Here is a 12,734-nt window from a genome sequence, read left to right as displayed (position 1 = left end):
TGAGAATTCCTTTTGCTGCACAATTTTTTCTTTTTGCCATTCTGAAGGTGGATAGTGGTATCTCAGTTATTTTAATTTACAGGTTCCTAGTGGTATATGGTGTCGAACATCTTTTCATATGCTTTTCTTGCCATCTGTATATCTAGCTCCATTGATGAGGTCTATGTTCAGACCTTTTTTTTTTTTTTTCTTATCGTTATTGTGTTCTTTGAGTATTTCGGCTATGAGTCTTTTATCTGTCTTGCAAATATTTTCTCCCTTTTGTAGTGTTGTAGCAGTTAAATTTTTCCTGTTAAAACATTTGTTCCTGGAGTTCTCGTTGTGGTGCAGTGGAAACAAATCCGACTAGGAACCATGGGGTTGTGGGTTCGATCCCTGGCCTCACTCAGTGGGTTAAGGATCAGGCACTGTCGTAAGCTGTGGTGTGGGTCAGAATGGGTTTGGATCTGGCATTGCTGTGGCTGTGGTGTAGGCTGGCAGCTGTAGCTCTGATTCAACCCTAGCCTGGGAATCTCCATATGCTGTGAGGGTGCTGTCCTAAAAAGCAAAAACAAACAAACCCATTTGTTCCAATTGGAATTTTTTTCACAAATGGAATTTCCAGAGGGCTACCAGTTACTCCAACACCATATACTGATGAGCCCTTCTTTGTTTTCAGATTTTTAAAATTTTTTTATTTTTATTTTTTGGTCTTTTTAGGGCTGCACCAACAGCATATGGAGGTTCCCAGGCTAGAGGTCGAATAGGAGCTGTAGCAGCTGGCCTATGCCACAGCCATAGCGATGCAGGATTTGAGCTGCGTCTGCAACTTACACCACAGCTCATGACAATGCCAGATCCTTAACCCACCGAGCTAGGAGAGGGATTGAACCCATGTTCTCATGGATACTAGTCAGATTCCTTTCCAGGGAGCCATGATGGGAACTCCTGTTTTCACTGATTTAAATGCTATCATTTCCATAAATAAAATTCCCATTTGTATTCGAGTCTGTCTTAGGGTTTCTAGTCTTGTAATGTTTGTCCATTTATATGATAGTACTGCAGTTTTAAACGTTTCTTCTTTTCAGTATATTTGAGTATACAAGGCTAGTATGTCAACAGCACCCTTCTCTTTCAGAATTTTCCTCAGAACACTGCGCCTATCCATGCCCCATTCTTTCCATCTGTCAAATTCCTATTCTAAGACCTACCTCTAGGAAGCTCTACTCCCTTGCTATGTCTTCTATCATTGCACTTTTTGCTTTGTACTGGGATTTATGTCTTTCTTCTTGTCTGATCTACTAGACTGTGAGCTTCATGTGGGTAAATGAATGTAACCCTGGGTAATTTTTTTTTCTTCTTCTTTTTAGAGCCGCTCTCACTGCACATGGAGATTCCCAGGCTAGGGGTGGAATTGGAGCTACAGCTGCCAGCCCACACCACAGCAACGCAAGATCCGAGCCGCGTCTGCAACTACACTGCAGCTCATGACAACGCCGGATCTTTAACCCACTGAGTGACACCAGGGATCGAACCTGTGTCCTCATGGATACCAGTCAGATTCGTTTCCACTGAGCCACTGACAGGAACTCCACCCTGGGTAATTTGAAAAAACAAAACCAGGGAGTTCTCACTGTGGTGTAAGTCACAGACGCAGCTTTGATCTGGCAATGCTGTGGCTGTGACATAGGCTGGCAGCAGCTTCGACTGGACCCCTTGCCCAGGAACTTCCATATGCTGAACCTGCAGCCCCCCCCAAAAAAAAAAAAAAGAATTTTATGGGAAGCAAATTCAGTTCAATAAACATTTATTGACTACCTACTTGAAGATCTACTTGAAGGAGGTATAAAATTAAATTATTTCTCAAAAAAAAAATTAACAGTCTTTAGGAAGAAGAAACTATTGCCATACAATTCCAATGCCCTCATCTTCAAAAGAAACAAATTTCTATTTGATTTTCAGTACTCTGTGAGGGGGAAAATTCTTAATTACTGTAAACCATGTATCCATGAAATTAAGACAAAAGTATAAAAGGTAACAGTAGAGAATCTCCCTTGCACTCCCAAGAGCCATCCTCCCAGTCCTGGAGATAACTACAGCTTTCTTATACAACTTTCTACAGATTTTTAAAAGGCACAAACAAATGTTTATGGAAGTCCTCCATCACCCATTTTCCATTAGTGGTAACATAATATAAGCACTAATCTACATTCTGACTTTGTTTCCTTTTAACAATACTCATTAGAAATATTTTCCTTGGGGGAAAAAATGTAATTGTAATGTATACATGTAAGGATAACCTGACCCCCTTGCTGTACAGTGGGAAAATAAAAAAAATATATTAAAAAAAAATAAAAAAAATAAAAGTTCCAGCAAAAAAAAAAAAAATTTCCTATCATGTAAACAATTTCCATTCTTTTTTACAGCTGTGTAGTATTCCATTGTGGATATATTGTAACTTTATTAATCAATTCTCTATTTACATCAGGTTGATTTCAATCTCTTGTTACATATATTACTATAAGGGAATAACTGTATAGATATGTTACTATACTTAAGTGCAGATATATTAAGATAAATTCCTAGAATTGGAACAGCTGAGTCAAAGTTGTAATTTTGAAAGATACTATTTGCCGCCCACTCCAGTTTGTACCCTGACCGTAATAAGAAAATGTCCCATTTATTATCTTGGATGACATGGTAATCATTTATGACCCTTACGTGAATCAGGTACATCAAAATTAAATAACTGTGCCAAAATATTTTCTAAGTTATTAACTGAAAAGAGGTAAAGATTGTTTCCTTGTAGGGGTGGAGTGGGGGGGTTTAGGAAGGGCCACAAAGGGCACTAATTACACACTAAGTTATTATCTCTTAGTTCCAAATTCACTCTTCCTTGCCCAACTTGGTGACATGGAACTGGATTGTTAAGTTTTCCTTTGGAACATTAGGCTTTCCTAAGAGGGGACTGGGGTGATACTGCAAGGCTGTTGTGTCAGGAAACACCACCCTCCCAGGTTCCTGTCTTCGTTATGACCTTTCAGCTGGAGCCCAGCAGTCTGTGCAAAAGTCAGCCCTCTCTCTCCACCCTCCTTCTAAGCTCTGAATCACAGCCTTGCAGGGGTGGGGTGGCCAGGAGGAAGAGCCCTTCTCTCAGGCCTTCCTTAACCTACTGTCTACTCTTCTTTAGCCTAGAGGTAGTGGTTGTTATTGCTTTTTCTCCCGCTACTTTAAAGCCCTTCTTTCCTCGAGTGTTTACTTCCTACAATGATTCATTGTATTACATTTTACCTGTTCAAATAACTAGTGTGATTTCTATTTCCTGACTAGACCCTGACTGATACATTACGTGATCAATCTGCAAAAATTTACCAAGATTAATGCTTAAGTTGTGCACTTTACATGTTTTATTTTTGGTGTACAGTTATCTGAATTGATACACTGATACATAGGAATAAATACGTTGATAAATGTGAGTTATTAAAAGATCATGAGCATATTACCTCTCAGTTCCTGTTAGATTTTTTTGCTTGCTAATTTTAAACTAGAGACACTCCACATTTAAACAGGCCATGTCTTCTAAGGTTTCAAAGTATTCAACAGTGGCCCCTGAATGCTGTTAACTTAAGGAATATAGTAAAAAAAAGTAAAAGCAAAACCCTCCTCATTCTTACAGATCTTACATTCTTACGGTGGTAATATCATAAGACTAAGGAAGAACTCTTGTGTACTTAAAAACACTCTATAGACATCTCAAAGCAGGTTTAGTTTCCATCCATGCCAGGACTAAGCACAGGGCCTGGCTCACAGAGGTGCTCAACAAACATCTGGTAAAGATTATGTTTTGGACATACAGTAACTTTGTAAGGCTCTTAGTAGTAAGAGAAACTCACATGGGGTTGACCAGAAGGGCCTAACATCTGTTACTTGCCCAAGGCTTCTACAGTCATTCAGCTGCAAACCCTTCTCTTCCTTTTGCTCAAAATCTCTCCTCCAGGAAGGCAACTGAACAAGACATTTGATCACTCTTCCATTTCTAATAGGTACGTGGGTAGCAGGTAGCAGAAAAGAGGCAACCTTGAAATCCCAGGGCTCCAAAGAAAGGTTGCGGGCAAATGAACCTCTAAACTGGCACAGATTTATTTAGTTTCTCTGTATGTCAAAGTGTCCAGAATGTTACCTCACTTAACTCTCACAATAACCCCGGAGAGAGGCTGTATAATCTTCATGTTACTGATGAGGAAGCTGAGGATCTCTCTGAAACGTAAAGTAACTTGCTCTACAACTAATTAAACATTACCTAGAATCTGTACCCAGGGCTGTCCCACTCTGTGCCATTTCTCCTCTACCAGTCAGTCTCACAGAGGGTGGTAATGAAATGACCTAGACACAATACAATCCCCATGGACTGAAGAGCCTTTATTTGATAAACTCATTCTAGAAGACCCTAATCTTCTTCAGAAACTTAAGTTCTTAGTATCTCAGAGGAAGCAACTTGTTCTGTGTGTTCACAAACCACCCAAGTATACTTTAAGATACCCTGTGCATGAGACCACCCACAGATCTTGCCTAATCAGCATCCAAGTGGCTCTGAGGGTAAGTAAGAGGGGATTCATTTTAAAAATTAGAACATACATACTTCACATTTAGGCTAGCCTGCTTACAAAATTAAGACAAATTCCTCCATAGTTTTTAAAAAAATTCAGATTACTTTTACTAAGGAAAAATCTCATTAGCATCTCAATTACTATGATTTAAAAAGAATTACATAGGGTACAGAATAAACAAATTATGTTTTGGGAGTTGTTCAACAGACAAAGTACACCTAGAGAACATAAAAATTCTTTATTTAAACTAATCCAGCCAGTGTTGAGATAGTCTATGTTAAAAATAAGACGTTTAAAAAAAATTACAGCACAGTTAGCAAGGCAGTGACTAATTAAGTCACTCAGTTTAATTTTATATTCTTCACAGTCATTTGATAATTAGGTAATGATGAACAATATTTTCTGCCACTTTGGAGATAAGTTAAATTCTGCAAAGAAGAGAATTCTACTAGCTGTCATTGAATTCTATAAAAGAGGTTTAAAACATTAAAATTCATAGAAATAACACAGTAAAGCAACATGAAAATAAACTGGAAAACACAAATACACCCGCCCATCCCAAGAGTCTAGAGCATTCCTTTGATCTGTCCCTTTAATGCCTCTCTTACTAGCTCATTCCCTTTTCCTAGAGTGGTCAGCAATTAAGACACTACTGCTCTCTCTGTATGGGGATATTTTGAGTCTAAAGTGCCTTTGCTCTTTTAATTTTTCACTTAATCCTAGAAACAGTCTTCTGAGATTAAGTATCACTTGAATTTCAGAGATGAAGAAAACTGCAGCTGAAAGTTGTCGCTTGGCCAAAGTCATACATATAGTTACCAAAGGCAGAATTAGGATTTGAACCCAGTTTCATCCAGCTTGGGTCAGCCCATGCTTTTGCTGCTTCAGGGTGGTACAGGCCACTTTCTGGAGACAAGTTTTTGGTACTTCTTGAGCTAGTATGGTTCTTAAGATGTAAATGTGTTCAACTCCAGGGCTGAGGCCACTCTGGTCCCCAGGCACTTGCAATTCCCTTCCCATAGCCCTAGAAACTACTTCTTCCTTCCCCTAAGGGATTATAGTTGTTTCTCTGGCCCTGACAAGCCCTGATGCCAAATAAACCCAAGCAGCTACTCCCTCATTTGGGGCATAAAGTAGTAAATGGGAGCTGTGTGCTTGTATAATTTTAGTAAAGGCTGCTAAAAGCTGTTCTAGGTAACAAAATTATTCAGGAACTATCCAGTATGCCTTTTCATATTGAAAATTAAAGAAAAGCCAATATATTTTATAATTATAGCTGTATAATCTAAGTTACTTTTATATATAATCATAGATTTTATATTTCCCCTTCAGAACTGTAGCAGTGTTCTTAATAAGGCTCACTGTCAGTCAAATATTCCCTTCCTCCCCAAATAATTACAACTTTGAATGTTTAAAGGCCATTCACATAAATTTCATGTTATTTCTCAAAATTAAGACATTCATACTAAAGAAAGGTACCAGTCTTAAATTACTAAAGTTAACATACATTACTGCAATCTAACATAGCTCAATCTATATTTGCTACAATCCTAAAGAGAAGTGGCCACTTATCTGTAAGGGGGAACATTTATATTGTCATGCATTAGGTATGGTGAACAAGAAAATAAAGAGGGTTTTTTGAACTATCTTTAAAAAATTTGATATTCATGAAAATAACTGCAAGATCATTCAGGTTACTGAACATTAAAAGGGCTGCTACTGAACAGCTGAAAATGTTTTTGAAAAATGAATATAAATCTAGTTAAACAGTGATTATTAAGGTGCTAGCCTCCTCAATACAACAAGCAATTAAAATTTAAAAACATTAGTATTTGGGGGGGTTTTTGCTTATAATAAATTGACAAAAACAATGACCTTAATATTTACTCAAGATTTCTTGTTTTCATAATTATCTTCTCACTGACTGGTATAAAAAGAAAGAGCTCAAGGTCTCACCTTGGTTTACTTGCTGCTAGTTTTTTTGTCTGTTGAAACTAGACCATAAACTACATAAAAGCAGGAACCAAGTCCAACTTGTTCACCATTGCATCGCACACAGCATTTTGCACAGTGCTTGTGCAAGTAGGAGGTGATCAACAGACACCTGAATAACAGAATCTATGAGAGGAGAGTAAAATAACTTTATTGATCTTTTGCAAATCCTTCTCTGTGCTCAAACAACTATAAACCGGCAGCTCTAATTTTTATAAACATGGATTTAAAAGCCTTACTCCAGTGATGGAAGGACCTGATGTCTGTCTCATGTCTCTCTCTCTCTTCCTCTCTCTCTCACACACAAACACACACACACACACACCACAGTAATTAAGACTGCATGAGTCAAAATCACATTATGAACTATGAGATGTCGACATTATATAAATAAAATTTAATAGTGAAAAAGTGATCTGGAAGCCCTGCGAATTTTTACCCTATACATTTTGGAGGACATCACCTGGGTTAAGAAAAAAACATAACAAAGTTGCATTTGTTCAGATAATCATTTGAATGTTTACATAAATTTTTGGCTTGTTAACTAATTTATATTTCCTCATATTAATATATACTCCTGTTTAGCCTGTAATCAAATTATGCCAGTGAGAAAAATTCTCGTAGTACCTTCACTGAGTTGCTGATTCTAAGAAAACACTGAACATGAACATGTACAAAAGAGCCATTTGAATAAAATAGTATGTGCATTCTTAAGTATTTGCACAGTTTGATCTTTACATTTCTTTCTGGAGAAAATATGATCAAAACTCAGGTTCACCATGCTAAGATAATGGTTCAGATGACTGCCATAAAAGAAGTACATAAAATACAATGAAAACAAATCACATCCTCAGGTTCCGTGATTACTGAGAGGGTTTCCCCTGCCCTAAGTGCTTTATTATATTTCTTAAAAATATGAGAGCAGCAGTTTGTCACAAATCTCCACTACTGTGCATTAATGATGGAATCAAAACAACACAACAGACCCATATGAATGAGAGAACTGAAGAACAATGAAAAGTCACAGTTCTATGCTTCTTCTTGCTCTGGATAATTTAGAATTTTGCGGTGTGCCTGACGTAAATATTGCTGCTGTTTAAAGTAAACCTTGAATGCTCCTTTAATCGCAACAAAAGCAATTCCACCCTAAAATAAAAAGAAAAATTAGCTTTTTATAATGCAGATTTATAGAAACATAATAAAAATAATTTTACTTAAATCACAAAAGACAGGCACTGATGCTAATTCAGGTGACTGCAAATGAAAGTTTTCTTTTTTACTGAGGGGTGAGATATGAAGAGAGACATTACAGGTAGCAGGGATCAGAGATGCCTCTCTAAGTAATCTTCTTTCACTCAACTCTAAATTTATTCTCATATAGTAGAGAGAGTAATACCCAGGAACTATGTGCAGGCTGCCACCAGAGGGTAGAAGTGGCAACAATAATGTCAGCAAACAACGTGAGAACTTACTATGTGCTAGTACTTCAAGTGAATTATCTCATTTAATCCTCAAAATAATCCTGGGTAGCTATTTCTATTCTACAGGCACAAAGAAGTCAAGAAATTTTATTTAGGTTTCTCAGCAAGGTGATGTCTGTGATAGGATTTGAACTGGGCAGTCTGACCCTATAGCAGAAGCTCTTCACCATATCTTGTTGGTGACAGGGATGGGTGTAACGATTCATGCTTTTTCCAGGGAGGAAGTGACCCACAGCATAGTTCCAAAAGACCAGAACTACTGTGGCAGATCCTCCTTTTCACTGGTATTGGATGACAGTAGGGGTCAGAGAGAGGCTTATGGTACCAGGAGCCATAGAATATTTTTCTGGTCCCATTTTTTTTTTTTTTTTAAATATACAGTTCATTCTCTTTTGTATAGTCACTTGAAAAAAAATAATATTAAAGCCATCTTACCAAGATTGTCCTTTGTAAGTTAGAGTTAACACTACTGAACATTAGTTTACCAACTATTGTCGCAATAGTAGGAAAGACAAGGGCTCCACACAAAATTCGGGTGGCAGAGACATGATCTGCTAAAGGATTAGCCTCAGCTGGAATTCGAGGAACAGGACAACCAATCCCTAGAGAAAAAAATGTAGGGTATTAGTACTAAAAAACCAGAATAGCTACAATATCTTTGGCATGCTAAGAATCGGCCACAAGATTAATTTGTTATGCTTGTTTTGACCATAATTCAAGGTCTTACCTGGAAATATACTGTTTAAAATTTGTAGTTTATTTGAGTATTTGCGCCATAGTCTAAGCACATAATCCTCCCAGCGAATCATCTTGCCTAATATCAGCATGACAGGAATAGTAGGAAGTCCAATTAAAAGGAATAAAGGATCAGCTCTCTCCATAACATCCAGACCTTCTTTATGGCCTACAACCTGTGAAACAGATAGCATTTGCTACAATCATTTCCTTATCTAATAAAAGGCTGCATGTTTGAGTGTAATTCATTTTAGAGGAAATGCTAAATTTTAAAAGAATACAGAAATAGAGTTTTAAAAATAAGCTGGAAAGCTATCAGTCCTGATTTATTTTTAAGAAGTGTCTCTCATTCAAGGGGGGGAAAAAAAAAGCTCCCAAGCTGTTTCATATTACTTTGGAATAAAAGCTTTAAAACCCACAATAACATTTCAGTTAGAGGGGAGGGGACTTCTGGTTCTTGCTTCCATTCCTCTTACTTAATTTGGTTAGACTGGGCTATAATTTTAGGTCTCATGTGTCTTCCAGAAGAGCATCTGTTTTTCTGTTCTTCCTACTAGGAGGTAGCACAGCTGGCCAAGGCTGGCCTTCAGATGGCCTGAAAGCTCATTTCTCCTTGGCTTTCTCCCCATTCAGTGGTATCTTAGACTAAGCATGATTTCTTTGGCTGACTAAATGCCTGCTCTACAGACCTAACTCCCCTAAAATGCAATCCCGAGGTCTAGATCCCAGGGACTGCTACAGGAGTTCCAGTTTTGGCTAGAGGTTCCAGTCATTTTCTCTAATCCAGGAAGCCTAGGCCCAGAGATTGTCTTTACCTATACTGCTTGCCCCATGACATTCTATTTTTAACATCATTTTATTATTTTTCAATATTATCACTTTAGAGTTACAACTAAATGTGACTTAAATACTTCCAAAGTATTAGCAAATAAATTCATAAAGTTGAAAACTTCCTTTGTTGGGTTATTATTATTATTTTTTTTAGAATTTAGGGTTTAAAAATATAGAGTGATCAGCATGGGGTAGCAGTAAAAACCTTCCAATCAGGTGTCTAAGAATGGGGAAACAAAAAAAAGATACAGGGTAAACAGTCAGCAAAGGGCCTTTGTCCCATTTGTGCTCAAGCTGAGGCTGACCATACATGCATACTTGCAAGCATTCATTCAACTGAATACTGATTACGTGCTAGCTACAGGCCTAGGTACTAGGAATTAAAAGGTGTGCTAAATAGCCATCTTTTGGAAGTGTGCAAATATAAATGTTAAGGAACTAGGATAATATAATACCCGTAGTGTTATACCACCTGCTACTACAGTCAGACTCAAGGGTAACACATGAAAGATGAATTAAGCAATAACGTTAACTTAGGTCAATACAAAATTAGCAAATCTTGCATAGGATAATGTGCATTCTGTTTTTTGTTCCTTTTATGGCCGCATCTGTGGCATGTGGAAGTTCCTGGGCTAGGGGTCGAATTGGAGCTGCAGTCGCTAGCCTATGCCATAGCCACACAACACTGGATCCAAGTCACATCTGTGATCCAAGCTATGGCTTGTGACAACACTGGATCCTTAACCCACTGAACAAGGCCAGGGATCAAACCTGCAACCTCATGGTTCCTAGTTGGATTCATTAACCACTGAGCCATGACGGGAATTCCAAAATAAGATTATTTTTAAGACTTCAATTTTGAGGTGAGATTCAGGAGCTATAGACTGTCTTCTGTAAGAATTTTGTATCCATGTATAAAAAAAGGCCTATGGAACTTTAGGCTTATAGAAAGGTTTGTTTTTCAGCTTAAGAGCTAAAAGCTAGATCTTCTTAGGTAGGCCTGCAGTTTTCACCAATGCTGAAAGGCTAAGAGTTTTAATTAATTTTAAAGCACTGCCTATAGAACTCTACTCTTAAACAGGAGAACAGTGATGAACAGGTTTTCTTAGAATTAAGGATAATTAAATGTAATATAATTAAGAATGGACAATGCTTGTGGGGCTTGTCTTTACACTAGAGGCAGAGGTGGAACTAGGCTGGTTATTAAGGTTCCATTATTCTAGGATAAAATTTTCCAGCTGCCTTTGGGACCAGGTTTCATTTAAAGAGCCCTAGATTAGGGATAGGATTAGCTTCTTCCTGCAAGCTAAGAGTTAAATGATAGTATCTATGCTACAAGATTGTAGCAAGAATTATATGCAACAGTACTTGAAAGGTGTTCAGCCAAGTGTGGTGAGAAAAAAAGTTATCATGTTGTCTATTCAACAGAAATTTATGTGGAAGGGCCCATTCAAGATCTTCACAATGAACAGGGATTGGACTTAAGATTGGTTCATGAAGAAATAAATGGGAATAAATGGATAAAATATAGTGATCTGATTCCTTAATCTGATTTACTTGACTTCAGAGTAGTCAATTAAAAAAGGGGGGGGAAATAAAACAGTCAAATTTAAAAAGAAAACCCCAAATACTGCTGATAGTACAGAGTACACAAATGTTATCAAATATACTCAGAAAGATAAGTCTCCCAATACTCTTAAATCACACAATAGCACCTACCTACTGTCACAGCTAATCTCTCTCATTTCTGAGCTAAAAAAATCTTTTCAAGTGAGACAGCACACGTGAAGGTTACTTCTAAATGGTAACACATATATACATGTCTTATAATTTCAGTTCTTTTCTGTCACCTTATTAACCTTTTTACTGTCACTATTAACATGTTCATTTTCACTCATATCATTTCTTCCTCTTTACTAATCCAAATTATTCCCTTCAAGGGTCAGCTTAAGACTTATTTTTTCATAACTTCAAATGATCTTTCACTTTTATTGAATTAAAATACCGTGAATGTAGTTTTCTGCACTCTCTTCACATCTCTTTACATAACCTTTTAACTGCTCTCCAGCTGTTCACTCAAGTATACCTTGTCTCAGACTATACTGCTTGAGGCTGGGGATCAGGGCTTTCAATTTGTTTTGTATTTTCACAGACCTCAGTTCAGTGTTAATTTTTTTAATGACTCACACTAATAGGTTTTAAAAGGCCAAAATAGAGCTGGTGGCCCTTTACAGGGGATACAAACTATATTCTTTAATTGGCTCCTGCTGTTGAAATGTCTAATTATCAAGATTCTGTTAAGATTGATCTAGCCTAAAATCTTTTCCTCAAAAGGAGCCACCCTGATTCTTAGAGTCAATTAGGTCTTAAAGAGAAATCACTCAGTCTCAAAGGGCTTTTGTTTCCTCATCTACAAATATAGTTCTGTGTAATGTATTTGGATATTACATAATGTACAATTTTGGAGTTCCCGTCATGGCTAAATGGAAATGAAATCTAACTAGTATCCATGAGGATGCAGGTTCGATCCCTGGCCTTGCTCAGTGGGTCAGGGATCCGGTGTTGCCATGAGCTGTGGTGTAGGTTGCAGATGCAGCTCGGTTCCTGCGTTGCTGTGGCTGTGGTGTAGGCTGGCAGCTGCAGCTCCAATTTGACCCCTAGCCTGGGAACCTCCATATGCCATGGGTGTGGCCCTAAAAAGAAAAAAAAAAAAAAAGTATTATCTCTAAGTTTTCAGATCTTTGTGAATCCTAGCGAATGGTCCTGAACTTCCTTGATCTAATGATAAACTGATACTCATTACTGGAGTTTAACAAATAACTGTAGAGAATATTATTAGTCAAACCTGTTACAGGAGTTCCTGTTGTGATTCAGATTCAATCCCTGGCCTCACACAGACTGTTAAGGATCAAGGAACTGGCATTGCTGTGGCACAGGCTGGCAGCTGCAGCTCTGATTTGACCACTAGCCTAGGAACTTCCATATGCTGCAGGTGTGGCCCTAAAAAGCAAAAAACAAACAAAAAAAAACCCCAAAAAAGCCAAACCAAAACCAAAACAAACAACAAAAAAAACCCCCAAACCAATCCCCCTGCTCCCCAACAAACCCA

General features: G+C 37.7%; 1 protein-coding gene across 1 annotated transcript in view; it reads right to left on the bottom strand.

Annotated features, from left to right (window-relative positions):
• The window catches only part of MARCH5 (membrane associated ring-CH-type finger 5), a 53,542-nt gene continuing 45,613 nt past the window's right edge, over positions 4,806 to 12,734 (bottom strand). The window contains exons 4-6 of the mRNA XM_001927572.5: positions 8,787 to 8,970; positions 8,495 to 8,661; positions 4,806 to 7,724 (exon numbers count right to left, since the gene is read on the bottom strand). Of these exons, the coding sequence (XP_001927607.1) occupies positions 7,608 to 7,724; positions 8,495 to 8,661; positions 8,787 to 8,970 (468 nt within the window). The 3' untranslated portion in view covers positions 4,806 to 7,607. The remainder of the gene's footprint in view (positions 7,725 to 8,494; positions 8,662 to 8,786; positions 8,971 to 12,734) is intronic.

The sequence above is a fragment of the Sus scrofa genome, chromosome 14 (assembly GCF_000003025.6).
Source record: "Sus scrofa isolate TJ Tabasco breed Duroc chromosome 14, Sscrofa11.1, whole genome shotgun sequence".
Classification (NCBI taxonomy): domain Eukaryota; kingdom Metazoa; phylum Chordata; class Mammalia; order Artiodactyla; family Suidae; genus Sus; species Sus scrofa.
This window is presented reverse-complemented; position numbering and strand designations above follow the sequence as displayed.